At 41.6% G+C, this 20,178-nt stretch overlaps 1 protein-coding gene across 4 annotated transcripts in view; it reads left to right on the top strand.

Annotated features, from left to right (window-relative positions):
- LOC134538131 (zinc transporter ZIP11) overlaps nt 1-20,178 on the top strand; it is a 140,663-nt gene that overhangs the window by 88,261 nt on the left and 32,224 nt on the right. For all 4 annotated transcript variants that reach the window (XM_063379167.1, XM_063379169.1, XM_063379166.1 and 1 more), the window contains exon 6: nt 11,639-11,737. In XM_063379167.1, the coding sequence (XP_063235237.1) occupies nt 11,639-11,737 (99 nt within the window). The remainder of the gene's footprint in view (nt 1-11,638; nt 11,738-20,178) is intronic.

The raw sequence follows: 20,178 nt of genomic DNA, 5'->3' as shown, positions 1-20,178 counted from the left end.
TTATGTCTATGACATAAGATTTTCTGTTTACCCGTGGCGATCGGTTAAACGGTTTATAAGTTGATGCGCTGCAGCGCCCTCTAGCGGTGAGTTACAAAAAAATGGATAGCATGAAAACCTTCTGCATGAAAAAAGACTTCGATGTGGCAACTTTCATGGCGATCGGTCAAACGGTGTCGGAGTTTATCGACGTCATACATACATACATACTAACATCCTATTATATATTTTTATATATATATACACGCACACACACACACAGCTGACTGTTTTCATGCGCTTACAGTGTAACATATTCATCATGTTTAAACGGACGCCTTATATTAGGTGCTTTACAACTAACTAGTATATCTATAATAAGGGATGTCATTGTGTGTGTGTGTGTGTGTATATATATGTGTGTGTGTTTCTGTTTATTCATAACTTGCATTTTGGAATAAAATCATAAATGTATTTTTTTTTTTAACTTTCTTAATTGGAATCGTCTCATAATTAATACATGTTGAATGCAAGATATGATTTTGGTGCATGTTTTTTTTTTTTTGTAAATATTTCGTTGGGTGGCTTAAAGATCCAAGTGTTGTATATATGGACAAACGCCTGTTTAAAAAAAAAAAAAATGTTATAAAGAACTGCCAATCTTAATTGCAAAAGTGTGCCCGGATTGTCTAGTTTTGTCGCAACTTAATTTTCAGATCCTAACGAAATCCGCATTCATGAACTCCTATCACATCGGAGACTGTATGCAGATTGGCTGCCCTGAATCCCACTTGCCTGACGTCCCATTGATGTATTTTGGCCGCAATATGAATTAAGATAAAACTTATTTAGTGGTTAATGCGGGACAAAAATCATTCGAACTAAAAACGAGACTTTTTTTTTGTTACTATGCCAAAGCTGACTATACAATAAATTTTGCACAATCGCTGTTAATTTTTTTTATCACGGCAGAAATGTTAGTTTGTTAAAGCAGCGTTGTCGTCACATAATTATGGATTTCTTGTGCGTAATATATATTTATATATATATATATATAATATACGATGACATCAAGAGCAATTATTTCAGCGGTGCTGAGAGAAGTCTCCGGCCAACACATTATCCTCGTCGCCAACTTACCAGCAGCAAACAGAAACTGGTTTCTGGAAACGGCATCATTATTCAGATTACGTCTCATTTCGCAGCTTTTTTTTATAAGTATTCCCATAGACCGGAAATGCCTGAGAATGTTCGGTTGCCAAGCTCTCTCTGCGTAAAAAATTGAGCCATAGAAATTTTCCGTGATGTGATTCAGAAGTATTGTGAACCACTAAGAATTTTTTTTTTTTTTTTTTCGAGGAAATAGTATTTCGCTTGTTTGTTTGAAACACACATTTTCTCAGTCTGAATTTAGTTTTGGCTCTGATTAAAATGTTTGACCATCGACTACGATGGTAAAAAAAAAAAAAAAAAAAAAAACACGCCCGTTTACATGAAGTAAAAAATTATATATCTTTAAATTTGTTCACTTCAGCAGTATATTCATCTTTGATTCTGAATAATCCTGAATGTTTATTCTAATTCATTAAGTTTAATTATGAATTAAATAATAATGCAAAAATATATAATGTCAATAAATCATACATACGGAAACATAACCTCACTTATATAAATGCACTCACAATTAATATATATATATTCATAGCTGCCAACCATTACGGATTTTCCGTAATTATTACGGATTTTAACCCCGAATTACGGAATTACGGAACATCGCTGGTTTATTACGGAAACGAGGCTTTGTGCTGCATGGTAACGGAGAAAATTCCGTTTCTGCTGTGCTTGTTTCGTGAACGCAGTTTGAATACATCGCTTGGTTGCACAAATAACGGAACTAGTAAGTGTGCGCATGTACGATGTACTGTCGAAATAAGTAAATTAATTCTCGTGTTTTCAAATAATAATGGGATGGTATTACGTCCGTTGTACGATACAACTAGTACATATTCTCGGACTTATCGTTTGAAGGCTACTTAAATCACGATAATTTTTGTACGGTACTTTGGCTAACCTGTGTTGTGTTAATTTATTTCTTGAAAGCCATTTTTTTCATCATAGTGTTTTTGTCGTGTCTACAGACGTGAATTTTTTTTATGTTTTTCGATAGTGTTGTGTTCTTCAGTGCCGGTTTTAGAAATGAAGCGTGTGACAGAATAATGTGTATCTGGGAAAAAAAACACGCAAGTCTTCAGAACTTTCGACTTAAATATTCAAAAGAATGGCCATGCTTGTCGTTTTCAAATGTTTGGAACGCCACGGTTTTGTAATGTATGCACGTGTGACTTTTCGATTGCACATGGTGGAAGGGATGACTGTAGACGGCATATTGAATCAAAGAAACATGCAGAACATTTTAAAGCCGTGACGAGCAATAAATCTATATCTTCGTTTTTTCGCTACATCTGAAGAAACGAAAGTAACGAACGCAGTTATTGTTTACAAGTCCTTGTGTTTGCCTTGTTGTTTGTTTACATGACATTTCTTATCCAACCAGGATAAAAAAAAGCAAATAAAAAGACAGTTGCTTTAAAGTTTAACTTTGAATACTTTGAATTGAAGATTCAAAATATCCAGTAAAATTATTAATATTTCTTACATATTCAGATGATTGTATTGTTCAAATAGATTTTTTTTATTCATTAATTTGCATTGTATTCATATTTTTCTTTTTCTTTTGCATATTATTGTCCTTGTTTTATCTTGAGAGTGTGTTATAATGCCCCAGGGAAAATTTATCGTGCATGATTTACGCGTACTTTTTTCATATACCTAATTGCCATTACTGATGGGTGTGATTTGAGGTTGGCAGCTCTGTATATTTAATTTTATTGATTATTATTTAATATCAATCACTAAAGTATAAGATTTAAAAGCATGTATATAATTTTTATTTGTATACTTTTTTCGGTATGTAGCCTGTTTTTAGCCTGTGAAAATCTCGTTGCGTGATGCGCGCGCATCGCAAAATTTTCACTCTCAGTCATATTTTTTTTCCGTGACGCGCCTAAAGAAGCATAACTCGGCCCCCCCGTGTACAGCACGTGTATTAACCAATAGCTAGGGACGGGAGAAATTCGCGGGTTCAATGACCTGCAGGATGAAAACTCCACATAGTTCTACGTACACTCGGTCAAATGCCACCCACTCATTGGCTGCTGTCTTGTGGAGACGTTCCAGCGTAGCAGCCTGTGATTCGGATAAAGCTTTGGTCGGGTGTTTCTCATTGGCCCAGAGTCATCCAGGTGAGTTGTGAACCAATAGCAGAGGCAGCACTATCGCGAAATGAAATCGCGAATTTTTCCGGTCTCTACCAATAGCTTGATGCACGCCTGGACGTGCGTGGTTAATTAGCAGGGTGGGAGAAGGGCGAGAGAGAGGCTGCGAGGTGTGTCTGGAGCGGGTTTTTCGCGCGCGGCCGGCGAGAGCGGGTTGTGTGTGGTGTGGGGAGGGATGGGGAGGCGGGGGGGAGGTACCGGCCCGCTAGACGGCGGGTCTCCAGTTCCCCCTCGGGCCAATCTCTCCAGGGTCGCCGGCAAGGACAGGCGTGGCCAGTTCCCCCCCCCCCCTTTCTTCCCCCGCGGGGTGAGGCCCGTCCTAGGTGACTCGTCGCCGCGCGCTGCTGTTGCTGTTCCACGCTCGTACACGGACACACGGGTTTGTAACGTTCCCTATACACTGGTGCGGGGACGCACCACAACGCCGAACGTAACAATAACGCCGAATGCCCAAATTGACCACAACGCCGACAGCTAGAAAACTGCTGTGTACCACAACGCCGAAATACATTAACGCCGAAAAATGTCATTTCAGGACTGCCACAAAGGTTAGGTTAGGTTAGGATAGATTAGGCTAGGTTAGGCTAGGTTAGGCTAGCCTAGGTTAGGTTAGGTTGTGGTATTTCGGCATTAAGATACATTTAAGAAACACACAAATTCATTCAGTTGTTTTTTTCATTATGCTCCTGTGCCCCCCCCCCCCCCCTCTACCTCCCCGCAGCAACATTTTTCGGCGTTACTGTATTTCGGCGTGTGGTACACAGCAGTTTTCTAGCTGTCGGCGTTGCGGTCAATTTGGCATTCGAGGTTACTGTACGTTCGGCGTTGCGGTATTTCGGCGTTGTGGTAACGACCCCACTGGTGCGCCGCAGGTTTGATTTGGCAACTGGAACGGAAATATTCACGTATAATCACAGATATCTGTGCATTACACTGCGAAATAGTGCTCTCAGCAACACTCGCTGGGTTCGGATTTATTACCCGGGCATTCACACAAAAAAAAAATGAAGAGAACGTAACATGTACGAAGTCAAAAAGATTAATTGAGAAATTTGGATTTTGTTTTTCTTCAACATAGTAAATATGTACAATTTTTTTTAATGCGTAAAGCAACAAATAATCTGTGTTTATGATTAAAAATTCTCTATTTAAAAAAAAAATCTTGGTTTAAGAAAATGAATAACAAAGATTTAATTTTCCTTTCATTTCTCCGCATGTTTGGATACGATTCGAAAAATATTAAATATTCGTGAATTTAATATTCGTCTGGAATAATAAAACACAATTTTTAAAAGACTGCTGTGAAACGTTATAGGTGGGTAAATGTGGTACAATGTCTGCTCGCAGTAGCTGGTTTCGAACTGTACTTCACGGGCGAGTGCAGAGTATAACAGCACAGCGGCCAAAGGGACATGTGCACAAAATCCAATTCTGTAGTCCTATAGTCAAAATATTTCTTTTAAAAAAAATAATTTAGAAACGATATTTGATGTCAGTCTAAGATTTACCGTTTTATGTATACTCTTCCTCGCTATACTTTCTTATTTAGATGATTCCTTACTTTAGAACTTCCCCTTCTTTTGAATTATGTGCTTTTTGCGTAAAAGGGGTTAAGTCACAAATGTTTAAAAATTGAATTATTTACTTTTAAAATTGATAACGGATATTAGAGACATTATTTTAAAACAATTAATGAGTTTCCAAAGTTCTAAAGCAGTTAATAAAGCTAAAAAAAAAAAAACTGACTTCAAGAAGCCTAATAATTTTCAATAGCGATTTTTCCAAATCTATGATTTTGGACTTAACCACTTTCACGCAACAAGCACAGAATTGTTCGATGGGTCAACTGCTGCAAGCTGCTAAATGACTGGTCCACGGTCGCAGAGGGGGGAGTGGCCGAACAGTCGCGATCCAATCGTCAGAACGGTAGAGGGGTCTTGCATGCATGCAGTTTACCTTGCGACCGAAAAGGATCCGTGAAATGTCCGCGTCTCTTAGTTATGGCGCCCACAGCTGCAGTGGCTGGCATGTCGCTTGACTAAACCCTTGATGTATACTTCCGTACCTGCGTGGTCGACAACCCGTGCACAAGGCCTGTAGGTTGAGATCTGAGGACGCTCTAAGGGCGGTATGCGGTATTCCAAAACACTACCATGTTGGGATACAACCGTAACCTAAAGCCTAGTACACACTAGTAGACATGTTGCGCGATTTTTGTCTCTGAGACATGTCTAGAGTTGTCTATGTAGACATGTCTATAGACCAATCGCTGTCTACGAGTCTGTTGCGAGACAAAAAATCGCAGGTCTATGGTCTCCCGATTGGAATGGGAGACCATAGACTGAATACGACTGATTGAAAAGTTTTTGTATCAAGAATAACAAATTTTTTGGTTCAACTAGTGTACTAAGAGCATTATGTAGTCTATAAATAGGTTCAAAAAAGAGCATAATTATCGTAAAACTGGATAATGGCCTCGCAGACCACTGGTACCATTTGCGATATTGCCTGCTTAGAGATTCTGAAGGTGTGCATGAGGCTTGTGGAAGAGGAAACGCAGGGTGATAGCCAGTCGAAGAAAAGCTGGAATAGTTTCTCTAAATTTTGTATCTTTCTTCATTATTAGTCCTCCAATCCTCAGAAGCAAATCTTCAAAATCAGCAGATGTCAGCCGGGTAAAATTTCGAAAACCCATAGCATCTTCCAGTCTTAATTTATTTAATAACGTATTACCGAACCTAGGTCCTTCTGCGAACACTTCACGCGTCCACCAACGTTTACGTTTTCGCGTTCTTTCGCTTGCAATTAGTACTAAGCAGGTACTCTTTCCGCACAAAACAATGTCCTCTATGATGGACTGACGGAGACGAGACGAGAAATTCAAATCGTAGTGTGAACGCTAGACGAGACGAAGGACGGTGCCCATAAACGGTCTATAGACCATATCTCTAGACCGTCTATATACGGTCTGTAGACAAATCGCGCAACATGGTCTATTAGTGTGTACTAGGCTTAACTCGCTGGCCGTATTCCAACCCCTATTAGGTAACGGAAAAGCAACCATTTTATTAAACCAGAAACTGATTTCAATGCATTCTAGCGGACGGTTGGCAACATCAATACATTTGCCACGCCAAATATCCTACAGATAGCAGCACTATCGTGCGAGTTAAATTGTATAAAATTTAATTTTCTCATGTACTTTTAAAAGTTGCGATTATTTCTTGTTACAAAATGTATTTCAGAATAGTTTCGCTATCATAAAGTTTCATTTGGCACACCAACACGCTTGGTACGTCCCCCGATGATAAAAAAAATCACTATATGCAAGTTAATGGCGCCAGATGCGATTCAGACATCTGGATGAAATCAACGAAAAAATGAGCTCTGCGCATGCGCGGAATTTTGGGAACAGAACGGCAACTGTTAGGACACCAAAATCGGTTGCCTAAAAATAAGGGACTGGCCGTGTCCTGTTGTGTACTATGAATATGGTTATGGTACAGGTGTAGCATATTCAACGTCTAAACTCTTATTTGTGTGTCTTGGAATACCGACCTTAAGTACCTAACTAGCCTGAAACATTCCCACGCGTCACTATAGGTCTTTTTTTGTAAGTTGTAGGAGGGGGGGGGGTTTATATGCCGTTTTAAGTTTTGTTTTGTAATTTACCCCACCCTTTCACTTCTCAGTCGTTTTCCACTGTCTATCATGGGCTGGTGGACCCCACGCATTCACTCGTTACAGTATTTCTTAAATTTCCTGTGCTTGATCCAAGTGCACTGAGATATGTCCTGTCCCTGTTTCCTCAGGAAATGGAGAAAGCACGCCACTAGATATGTGTGAATTTTTTTTTTTTTTTTTAATTTTGGTTTGGCATTTAACCCTTATAGTCTATTTGTACACTGAAGTGGACAATTTATATCTCAATGAATCATGAAGTTTGTCAAACTTTGAACGTGTGCGTCATGCAGCACATTCTAATCGACATATTACTTTATGGCTATGAAGTATATATTTTTTTTATAATTTTATAATTATATCGTAAGATTATTACTCAATTAATATCAAAATTACAGTTTATTTACGATAAAAAAACATATATTTTAAGAATTTAGAAAGTGTAACAAAAAGGGTTTTTAAAAAAACTTTTAAAATTGCGTTTATTTTAAATTTAAAAAAAAAAATGTGTCGGGAAAAATATCCGATAGTTAACTACGCAACCTTAGAAAAACACGACATCTGAGCTCTTGACGCAGTGGAGAAGTGTGCTTGGAAGACACCGTTTGCCACAGCTCGTTTCAGGAGTCATAAGGGCGAAGAAGACACGCCCGGTGACAGCCTGCGTCGACCTTGCGGGCATCCTGCCCAGTTCAAGGTCACATGACTCCCGCCCTCACCAGCCAGGGACGTATCTGTGTTAGTGAGGCGGGATAAGTGTTCCTAGCGCGGTTGTCTTCTCTGGACCTGGCGCGCGGTCTTCTCCCAGTGCATTCAGCGTCGGAGAAATAAGATTAAAAAAAAGGTGTAATTCAAGTATCTCTACCGCGGGAGTTTCATTCTCAAATTATGTTTTAAAAAACACTCGTTTTAGCCATTTTCTCTCTTCTACTAATACCGTTCAAACATGAAATAAGTAGAGACCGGAAAAATTTGCAGGTTCGATGACCTCCAGGATAGACTCCAATATCCTCTGCACACTTTGGCAAATGCCAATTGTTCATTGGCTGTCGACTTGTGAGTCGCCTCGACTGGGTGGCCTGTGATTCGACACTTCTACGAGTTGAGGGTCTGTAATTGGCCCTCAGTCCTCTCCAGATTAACAGTGAACCAATGGCAGAAAGCAGCACTAAGGTAGCTATAATTATTTGAATTTTAGCGTAACACGAAATGAACCCGCGAATTTTTCAGGTCTCTAGAAATAAGGAAACAGAACTAACTATTGATCCGTCCCCAACGTATTGTTAAACGCGTCTCGCAAACATGCACCACTCGGATATGTTGTAGTTGTGTGGGAGTGTGCTCGGGCGGAACTGACGCGACGCCCCAGCTGACCCGGCGGTAGCGAAGCAGGGCAGAAGGGGCGGTGTGTTTTCGCGCGGTGCTGTACCCCAGGGGCGAGTGTCGGGTCGCCGCCAGCTTTCTCCCGGAACTGCACGCCCGACGTCTGGCAGTCGCCTGGCATTCCAGCCGGCCTGTCCCCGCGGCGCTACTAGCCGGCCGGCTGACATCGACCCCTTTCCCCGCGCGCGTCCACACAGGCGAACCAGGCAACCGCCCAGGGCGCCAAGTAGCTGGGGGCGGCGCAGCACGACACACAACAGATGATACAACATGTTTAACGATTATTGAAACTAGATGAAAACGGATTTTTGTAACAGTTTGGAATGTTTATATTGAATATAAGTAATAATTTAAAGTCCACGGAGATCTGTTTATGATTTGTGATAAGTAAAAAAGAAAAGAAAAAACACAAGCCTGCTTACATTTGATTGTTGACAAAATATTAAGGCTTACGTGATGTATTTTGAGGCAAGGACAATTTTTTTTTCGGGTGTCCGGCCGGGGGGGGGGGGGGGGGGGGATCAAGATTTTTCGCCTAGGGCGCCAATTTACCTTGCACCGGCCCTGCACTGCCCCGTGGGCATTCACTTGTTACAGACCTTACATTTCCCGTACCTACTCGATCAAAGTGCACTGAGCTAGCTTCCTTTGAGTACAGGCTGGAAAAAAAAAACATCTTTGTAACAACTGCTTACCATGACCACTTCGCCGCTACCCTATTGCTTGAATCCGTGTGTGAATGTGCGAGTGACTGGTTTTAATGTAGTAGCACCTATTATTTTTTTGATACTATTTGCTGTATGCTTAATCACTTTCCTTTTTTATGTATGTCTATGCTTAATTTTTAATTACTTTAAATTAGTTATGGTTAAATCTTTGTAATAGTTAATATTTGAACATTAAGTTAAAATTTTAATTTGTTCTCTTAACATTTAGTCAACATCTGCTTATATCATGCTTAATTTTTAATGTTCCACTATTTGATGTAATTGCAGAAAAGTGGTTAAGTGTAAGAAAAGGCGTACCGCCTTAACTTCGCCACCAATAAAGACAATAAATAAATAAATAAATAAATAAATAAATAAATAAAAAATATGTCTTGTCCCTGTTTCCTCAGGAAATGGAGAAAGCATGCCACCAGAGATGGGTGGATTTTTTTTTTTAAATTTTGGTTTGATATTTAACCCTTATAGTTAGAGACCGGAAAAATTCGCGGATTCATTTCGTGATAGGCTGAAATTTAAACATGTGTACAATTCTGCTGGTTCTGCTATTGGCTCGCAGTTTAACTGGAGCTCTCTGGGCCAATGAGAGACTATCGACCAAAGAAGCGTCGAATCACAAGCTACCCAGTGGAGACGCCTCACAATTTAGTACCCAATGAACACGCGTGTTTACTTGAGAAATGCAGAGGATAATGGAGGCTATCCTAGAGGTCATTGAATCCGCGAATTTTCCCGGTCCCTACTTATAGTCTATTTGTACACTGAAGTGGACTAGAGGCTGGCACGCTGGGGGCTGCGGTCGTTTCGCGGATTCATTCGGCATCATAGTAGACTTAATGCAATACGTCCATTGCGGTTTGGCGCTGTTTGTCATGGAAATTTTTTTTTTAAATAATGCAAAATGTAAAACTTTAAACCCCGCAGAAAACTGTCCGTGTTGAAACTGCCTGGTCGTTGTTAGCTCACTGTGCTCGTCTGTCCTTCCACGGAATTTCTTGTGCTGTCTGATATTTAAAGTTTTAATGTATTCTTCTGTGCTGTCTTCTTTGTGTTGTCCATAATGCATGTTGGGTCCAACTGTTCATCAGCTTATTTATGCTTGTTCTCTGTGGGTTTATGTTTTTATTTTTTTATTTTTTTCTAATTTGCATTCGTGAAAATTTTTTTTTTCAATGAAAAACAGTACAAAACTGCAATGGCTTATTTCCAAAAATATAATTGTAGAAAACAAAATTCCCATTTGCATAAATCATTTAAAGGACTTAGTAGACTTGAAGCACATACACGTCTGCCAGTAATAAACCAGGTGAAGAAGTGTATCCCAGTCTAAAGATTGGGATGCCTCTGATCCTGGTATCGGTCAGTGACTACGCTAAAGCCGAGGCCACGCAGAAAGCTACGCTATGTTCGCTATGTTCGCTATGTTCGCTGCGCCAGGTGGCCAGACAGGACAGTCTGGTTCGCGACGTCGGAGAGACGCATGCCGTGGGACTAGTGATGATTCCGACGACGATGATATTCTGCTGGCTCTCGCAGTATGTGGACGTAAAAAGAAACAGGTTCATGAATTTAATATAAAAACAAAATAATTAACTTCATGGAAAGCAAACGCAGAAGTTTAATTTCTCTCAGTATTGTGCTTTAAATAGCCAAGTCGTCGGAACTGAATATTATTATTTTTTAGAGTTATACCTCTTTAGGCGCGTAATGAAAAATTTCACAGGATGAAAAAAAGCTGCATAATAAAAACCTCATACAAATAAAAATTATAATCTTATACTTTAGTGATTGATATTGAATACTGGTCCATATCATTGCAAACATTAATTTATTTTAAAAATTAGTGATATAACTTGTGTTTACAAACTTTTTCAAGTGTATTTATATAAATGAGGTTATGTTCCTGTATGTATAACGATGTCAGGTTGCTTGTAAGCTTCCATTGTCGCTGGCTGGGAGTGTCTGTGGAAGGTTTAGTAGTCTCCTGGCCGTTTGTGAGGTGTTGTTCCCGTATGTATAATTTAATTGCATTACAAATTATTATTTCATAAATAATTAAAAGTAATAAATTAATTCATTTTATACACATTTTCACATTAATATTGAATACGGAGAATTTTTAATTTTTAAAATAAATTTGATTAATGTTATACTTTACCAACCGTATGTATAAATATCACTCCAGTCATTTTATTATTTTATTTATATTAATTATTTGCTGCAAAATTTAATTTATTTTTTATTACGCCAAGGAATTATAATTATTAACGCGCGTACACACACGCCCATTTTTTTTTGTATTATCATTATAACTGTATTGACGTTCGTTAATCCTAAAAAAAAAAAAAAATAATCGCTAATCCAGCACGGCAGTAGTTGCAGAGGCTTGATAATTCGCTCTTCCATCGATTCGTTTTTCAGGTTTTCTCTTGCTCGGCATTTCGCTGGTCACGAAGAAATGTCGCGATGTGTGTTTTTTTTATGTTCGATGCGGTCACACTCTAGCAGATATGTGTGTGTGTGTGTGTGTTCCAGAAACCTCGCTATTGGGATCGGCATACAGAACTTCCCAGAGGGACTCGCAGTCAGCCTGCCCTTGAAGGCGGCTGGATTTTCCACGTTCAGGAGTTTCTGGTGAGTTCTTGCATCTGAGCAGGGCCGGCGCGTCCACACAGGCGAACCAGGCAACCGCCCAGGGCGCCAAGTAGCTGGGGGCGGCGCAGCACGACACACAACAGCTGCTATAATATGTTTAACGATTATTGAAACTAGATGAAAATGGATTTTTGTAACATTTTGGAATGTTTATATTGACATAAGTAATTATTAAAAGTCCACGGTGACCTGTTTATGATTTGTAAAAGTAAAAAAGTAAAAAAAAAAACACAAGCCTGCTTACATTTGATTTCTGACTAAATCTTAGGCTTACGTGATGTATTTTGAGGCAAGGAAAATTTTTTTGGGGTGTCCGAGGGGGAAGGGGGGGGGGCATTAAGGTTTTTCGCCTAGGGCGCCAATTTACCTTGCACCGGCCCTGCATCTGAGTTTATTTTGGTGTGTGTGTGTGTGTGTGTGTGTTGATTGAATGGCAGAAAACAGCCTTGCTGCGCTAAGTTTGCTAACTTTGTAGCGATTAAGGGTGTTAAATAACTCATTTTGGTTTGTCATGCGAGAGTAGTGGATTGTCGGCTTGCCATTCGTGAGAATTCGGCCATGTTCGGACGTGTACGCCGCTCGATGCCTATGATCAGGAACTCGTCGACCATGATCGCTCACATTCGTCTTCTCTATCCGCAATCCTTACTCTGTTAAGGGGGATTAGGCCTCTCCATCTTGTAATTTCAAATATTTAGATACCGGTTCCAGTACAGCTTCCGTGCTATTTTTTTGTGGTTCGACATGGCATATGACTTAGCTTCGGCTACTTGTTGAAGTCAACACTTGTGAACTGGTGTGATTATCATGACAGTTGTAGTCGCCCGCATGAAATAACAAGTTATTTCCTCGCGGCACTTACAGACTAGAGCCTCTTGGTAAATACGTGTTTGTACAAGGTATAGAAGGTCTGGGAGCTATGATTTATGCCTTGATGTCCTAAAAAATTGGGATAAATAGTTCAAAAGTAGAATTATAGCAACAAGATGGAAGATCCACGATGGCAGGGCCTAATACCCCTTAATGCATGCCCTTGCATCCCGCATGTCTGGGCCCAGGGTTTTCCCTGTGTCCATGCAGGTTTTACATGGGCCCAACTAAGCATAGTTTGAAGCTAGTTGTAAGAACAGGGAGCTAGTAATGGCGCCAATCGTTGCCGTGGCTGGCCAATCCCCGCACAAAGCACACGATGCATGTGACCCTCTCCCTACATTGCTAATCCCTGCATGACCAGGCTATAGGCTTTGGCCTGAGACGCAACTAGGTCTCTCCCTAACCCGGACCCCTCCTACAAATACACGTAGTTCTTAGTTAGGTTAGGAAAAAAAGTCCTTCCCGATGGTTCGTTATTACTAATAACTTATTAGTGCTGGTGTCGCCTGTTAGGAACTGTACCGCAATTGGCTACGATAATTTTTCTCGGTTTTGGCTACTTGTATCGTAAAAATCTCTTTATGTTAGCCCTTATGAAGTTAAATTTTTGAATAAGTTAATATTTTTTTTGGAAGTAGGTGGAATCGAACCCAAAATCTTGAGTTTCGGAACATATTGCCTTAGATCGCACGGCTGATTTGACGAGAGTGCGTGAACTCATATATGAATATACGTAATATATACGTAATATTCCTTCACAAATGGTAAAATTCTTGTGTCATTAGAATTTCCCATTTTCGACGGGAAAATTCTCATTTTGAGGCAATACTACTCATTTTCTTTCCCAAAACTATCGGTGGCTTGAAATGGCCGAAAAACAGCTTCATACTCCATCTGCTGGGTCCGGGCGTTCACCTCAGCTGCTTCTTGACAAATCAAGGCGAGATTTGACATCTCAATTTAATTTTACATAAAATATAGAAAAAAATTCATAAAAAAATATTTTATGCGTGCCGAAAGAATTTTACTATTTGCGAAAGAATATTACATGTAGTATAACTATACTTAATATAAGATTTAAGAGTTTGTGCACTCAGGTTGTCCAATTAGCCTTGCAGTCTAATACAATGTGCGGTTTAAGGCAATGTGTTGTCTTAGGCAGTGTGCGGTCTAATGCATTGTGCAGTCTAAGGCAATGTGCTGTCTAAGGTAATGTGCTGTCTAAGGCAGTGTGCGGTCTAAGGCAATTTGCTGTCAAGCTTAGGATCTCGGATTCTGATCTGCTTGCTTCCAAAAACGTTTAGGTTAGTCAAAAGTTTTATTGAACCTTTATAAGGGAAAACATAAAACGATTTTTACTATACAAGTAGCCAGTACTGAAAAAAAAATTAAATATGCTGGCCGACGGTGGTAGAGCACTAAGAACGAACCATCGGGCAGGATTGCGGATTCAGAAGACGAAGGTGACTGACAATGTTCGACGAGTTCCCGATCATAGGCATCGAGCGGCGGACACGTCCAAACTTGGCAGAATCCTTAAGAATGGCAAGCCGACAAGCCATAGCTAGAGACCGGAAAAATTCGCGAATTCATTTCGCGATAGGCTAAAATACAAATCGTTATACCTCAGTGCTGCCTCTGCTATTGGTTCACAACTCACCTAGATGACTCTGGGCCAATGAGAAACACCCAACCAAAGCTTTATCGAATCACAGGCTGCTACGCTGGAACGTCTCACAAGACAGCAGCCAATGAGTGGGTGGCATTTGACCGAGTGTACGTAGAACTATGGAGTTCATCCTACAGGTCATTGAACCCGCGAATTTTTCCGGTCCCTAGCCATAGCCCCATTGTGCCAAAAAAAAAACATAACTATACTACTTATGAGTAGAGACATGCAAAATTCGCGGATTCATTTCGCGATAGTCTAGCATCAAAACAAATATACCTTCGTACCGCTTCTGCGATTGGCCCACATTTTATTCGGGGAACTGTGAGCCAATGGGAAACACTAAACCAAGAAAGTGCCGAATTACGGACAGCCTAGTTGAGACGTCTCACGCGTCAGTAGCCAATGAACAGGTGTCATTTCCGCGAGTATTTAAAGGACTGTGGAGTCTATCCTAGAGGTCAATGAATCCGCGAATTTTGCAGGTCTATACGTATGAGCAACCAGGTTTTTTTTTGTTTCTTCGCGTGGGGTCTCACGTGCCACGTTGATTTTTTTCCTTCGTGTTCTCGTCATTACTGTTAATTAAGGGCTATTTATGTAAATTTGACACGACACCTGTCTGGAATTTTTGTTCTGTCACAAATGTGTTCAACGAGTATTTAAGAAGTTTAATATAATTGTTGTAAACACACGCCGCCAGTAGAAGCGACAACGTGTATGAGGGACCACCGCGTTTAAGGAAGGACTGGATGATTTCTCTGATCGACCGACTGATTATTCGCGACAGGTTGATCTGTAGCTCTGTCCTCCTCCGAGAGTGACTCGCTCCACTAGCTTGCGGTTAGGCATTTTAGGGGCATGCCGATTTCGCCAAAAGATTTCGGGACTAGATGAAAGTTAAAACACTGTAGCATCGTCTGTGTTTCGTGATTGGGTGAGTTTCTCCCAGGTACATATCGATTGTAACAACACCAATCACAGTGATTCAGTGCGGAAGCAAAAGCGTCCTGAGTGGCTTGGTCAAATAAGGCAACGACTTCTCTCACAGACGGCCGCCAATAACAAGGAAGAAACCACAGGCGCGGGTATACCTTGTTGCAGTCTAATAATTGTTTAGATCTTTTCGCGAAATCTGCATGCCCCTAGGCATTATTAAATTAATGTGACTCGTAGCTTCCTCCTGAAGCGTGGGTTCCGGGGGCTAGGGTTTTGCGGTGACAGGTTTGATAACTTCGCTAGTTGCCGACAGCGTTTTACTGGCGACAAGCGACGTGCAGCTAGATCTGTCTCTTCTGGAGTAAGACCCGATGCGCCAGTTCTTGATTGACGTAATTTAACTTGCAATAGGTATTATTAATATGCACCCAACGCCGTCTTCATTTCCATAGTTTTAAGCACACGTGATGACTAGCAGCCTTAAGGGCGACGAGTACTGTCGCCCGCCGCCAGGGGCGCGCGCGGCACTTGTCCCAATCCACACTCTCATAAGCCCCAGATAGCCCCGATTAACTCTTCTTCCTGGACCATCCTTCTTGTCCTGTGCTGAACCTTCCTGCTTAATGCCAGCAAGTATGAGCCCAGGGTTTTCCCTGTGTCTATGCAGGTTTTACCTGGGCCCAACTTGACTATTTATAGTGTAGATCTAAGACAAGGTAGTAAGTCATGGCATCATTTGCTGCCGTGGCTGGCCGATCGCCTGACAAAACTCTTGATTAGCACTACCTTGCCTGCGTGGTTGACAGCACGCATGTAAGATCTTCAGGTTGAGGCAAGAGGACTCTCTTAGGTCCCTAACTACCCCCGAAACATTTTGCGTCGTGTATTAAAACTGTTGGCGATTGGTTTCCTTTCTGGGATTCGGTTCGGGCGCGTTCTGGGATACGGCCCGCGAGTTAGGTTACTGTCGTGTATCCCAACAAGGCGATTCTTATTCGCTGCCTTATGGACCTCTTCCAATCCAATACACTTAGTTTTAGCTTTGAATATATATACTGTATAGAAGTCGCGAGTGGATAGGATTTACTCTACGTTTTTCAGAAGCGTATGATGAGCAGCTTGGGAACTTCACCGCTGCCGTAACGCCGTGTATCGTCTTAGTTGTTATGTACACGTTAGAGCGCAGCACTGTCGCCCGCTGTCAATCCCCGCACCACCCATCTATCATTCATTGCAGCTCAAGGTCGTTCAACGGGAGGGGGAAGGGGTGTTTGAAGAGTTCGACACTTGTCCGCTAGGGACCACCACAAGTCGATGCCCCTAGAGATGGTGGCGATTGCGGCGGTGAATTAACCAACTACCTCAAAACCGTATTAGAAATTTTAACCTGGACTGGCGACTTCTATACAGTATATATATTCAAAGGTTTTAGTCAGTTTAGATCGCAGGGGACCAGCTGCCGCCGGTGAAGCCCAGCTTGGAGCAGGAAATGAACGTGGAAACAGTTAGGGGGGGGGGGGAGGAATCGCAGGAAGAGGAGCGTGGGGCAGGGGGGAAGCCGGGGAGAGGGGGTACGTAACGGGCCGACGACGCTACGAAGGCACTCGCAGGAATGCAGGCGAACGACCGCCAGTCCGCCATGCACGTTCCGTTTTGTTTACAGTCGACGTGTTACGAAAGCGATTCCACATGTTTTATGTCCCCCGCCTCTCCTTTTCTGTTCTCTTCTCGACACTCCCACATCGCTCTCTTCTTCTCCCCCTCTTTCTACGTTGTGCTCCGCCGCCTCGTGCGTCCTCCCTCCCTCCCTCCCTCCCTCCCTCCCTCCCTCCCTCCCTCCTTCCTCCTCGCACACTCCCCACACGTGCTTCCGGTGTTATTTCAGAGGTTTTATTAGCAAGCGAGTTATTCAGACGAGAAGATGGCGGCCGGCAATACCTCCGTCGACTCACGCACGTACGCCACTGAGTGGTACAGTGAACAGTAACAGTAGCAGTAACAGTAGGTCGTGAGCACAAGATTAGACCGCCATTTTTTGGAACCTACTGATTCTCAATAGCTAGAGACCGGAAAAATTCGCGAATTCATTTCGCGATAGGCTAAAACACAAATCGTTGTACCTCAGTGCTGCCTCTGCTATTGGTTCACAACTCACCTGGATGACTCTGGGCCAATGAGAAACACCTAACCAAAGCTTTATCGAATCACAGGCTGCTACGCTGGAACATCTCACAAGACAGCAGCCAATGAGTGGGTGACATTTGACCGAGTGAACGTAGAACTATGGAGTTCATCCTACAGGTCATTGAACCCGCAAATTTTTCCGGTCCCTATCAACAGCGCACAGGACGGTTGTGTGGGAAATGGATACGTATCTGTAGGGACCGGAAAAATTCGCGTGTTCAATGACCTGCAGGATGAACTCCATAGTTCTACGTTCACTCGGTCAAATGCCACCCACTCATTGGCTGCAGTCTTGTGAGACGTTCCAGCGTAGCAGCCTGTGATTCAATAAAGCTTTGGTTGGGTGTTTCTCATTGGTCCAGTCATCCAGGTGAGTTGTGAACCACTAGCAGAGGCAGCACTGAGGTATAACGTTTTGTATTTTAGACTATCGCGAAATGAATTCGCGAATTTTTCCTGTCTCTACGTATATGTTATTTCTGTTACAGACGCAAGGATCAACAACCAATGAGATTAGAGAAGGAAGCCATTTTGGCGGGACTAAAGAACTAATAATATTTATCATTTGGCGAAACCAGAGAACTGTTAATATTTATAGACCATATTGTGGCAAGAAATTGTCGAGATATCACAATGCTCAGGCGTTAACTTCCTGCTTTAAAAAATAATTAATGCTATTACTTATAACTCAGTAGCAAAAAAAATTGTAAATAAAAAAGATTTTGTGGTTAAAATAACTAACTAAAATTTTTATATAACCCTTATTAATTTTATATTGAAAAACTGTGTTAATAAATGCTGGTCAGATGCCACATGATAATCATTTGGTAGGTAATATAGTTACTTACACTGCCGACAAATGTCTGATACATCGCGAAATTTCATTGCCTGAAATAAACAATAAGATTTTTATTGTGGTTCTATTTCGCACAAGTCATGTGCATAGACGTGCGCATAGCCTGCTTCGCACTCGCTTGTTATTATTTTTTTAATTGCTAACCCATACTTAGACGTGTGTTAGCGAGGCGGGATGATAATTCTACACTCGCTGGTATCTCTATCGTAATATCGCTTCTAAGCGCAAGGCTCTGAAGTGGCGCGCAGTCTTCTCGTCGTGCACAGGACAACTGTGAAATTTGAGCTGTGATCGTTACATTATATGGCGGAGAATTGAAGATAAAGGTGTAATGAATAATGTGGGATCTTTTGCAACCGTGAGTAGCAGGCTCTGTAATAAATTAGACCAAGCGACAAGGCAAACAAAAAATCTAGCTTCCTTTGCTTGAATCTGTATGTGAATGTGCGAGTGACTGGTTTTAATGTAGTAGCGCCTATTTTTTTATGTATGTCTATGCTTAATTTTTAATTACTTTAAATTAGTTATGGTTGAATCTTTCGTAATAGTTAATATTTGAACATTAAGTTAAAATTTTGATTTGTTCTCTTAATATTTAGTCAACATCTGCTTATAACATGCTTAATTTTTAATATTCCACTATTTGGTGTAATTGCAGAAAAGTGGTTAAGTGTAAGAAAAGGCGTACCGCCTTAACTTCGGCACCAATAAAGACGATAAATAAATAAATAAATTAATAATGTAAGTCCCTCAAGTGCCTTTAAGAAACTGTACCGGTTGTTTCATGCCTAAAAAAATACTCTGAAAACACCTCTTTTACCTGTTTTAACTCTTTAAAAACTTAATAAGGAAACAATAAAAAAAACTTTTTATCGGTTCTCAGCGAATTCTTAAATGCGTTTTCGTCAACAGCCCCCCCACGCGGATATCCTGAGCAATTTTTCAAATCGCGTTTGTTTCCGTGAAGCTCTGCTCACCGCGCGCGTGCCTCAAAAGGGTGCAGCCGCGGTAGACGTGGCAACGCCGCGCGCGCCAGCCGGAACGTGACGACTGGCGCCGGGGGCTTAATAAACCCCTCGCGGCCCCCGCGCGCGCCGGAAGGAAGTGGTCGCCATTGCGATGTAAAAATAACAATATATACGTATCGCTTCCATTCTCGCAGCGGCGGGCGTCCAAGGCCGGTGCCCCGCTTGTTGCCCGTACAAGGCGGCGGCTGCCTCGCGGTCAGGAACCTCCTCGCTGTCGTCTTCCTCTTCATCCTCCTTCAACACTCTCCCCCCCCCCCCCCCCCGTGCACGGTGGGACTCCCAATGATCCCCGCGCAGGGTGTCCACAGTTAGTACTTACCTACTAGATCTAGCACTGTTAGTGGTCTAGTACATTTGCGCTCAGATCTAGTACTTTTTTCTTTAATATAATAATATTACGGTAACTCCAATATGTTTTATTATTAAGCGTAATTATTTTTAAAAACTATGGAATGTACGTGTGTGTGTGTGTGGCGTGATATTTAATTTAGAGCATTGAAATGCCATAATAACGTCCTAAATTGTTAAAACCGTAACAAATTATAATTTAGTCCTTTTTTTTCAAATATAGTACTTTTTTTCTCCCCTAAATTGGTACGAAATATTTTTTCCTTGTGTACACCCTGTCCGCCGTCCGTCGGTCCGTCAGTCATAATGCCGCCGGACAGCGAGGCCTGTCTAGCGATCAAACAATTCACCGGAGATAACACGCGGATCACGCTCAAAAGAGTAAAGCTGGACTCAAAAAGTCGTCCCGTCTCATCCGTCCGCGATCTGCAGCCTGTCAGGTGGCCCGGAAAAATTCCCATCCGTCCATGCGTCCCGTCAAATCCTTTCGACGGAAGGACGGTTTAAAATAACCTCCAAAAAT

Source organism: Bacillus rossius, chromosome 13, assembly GCF_032445375.1.
Source record: "Bacillus rossius redtenbacheri isolate Brsri chromosome 13, Brsri_v3, whole genome shotgun sequence".
NCBI lineage: Eukaryota > Metazoa > Arthropoda > Insecta > Phasmatodea > Bacillidae > Bacillus > Bacillus rossius.
Note: the sequence above shows the minus strand (reverse complement) of the source record. Positions and strands in the feature narration are given on the sequence as shown.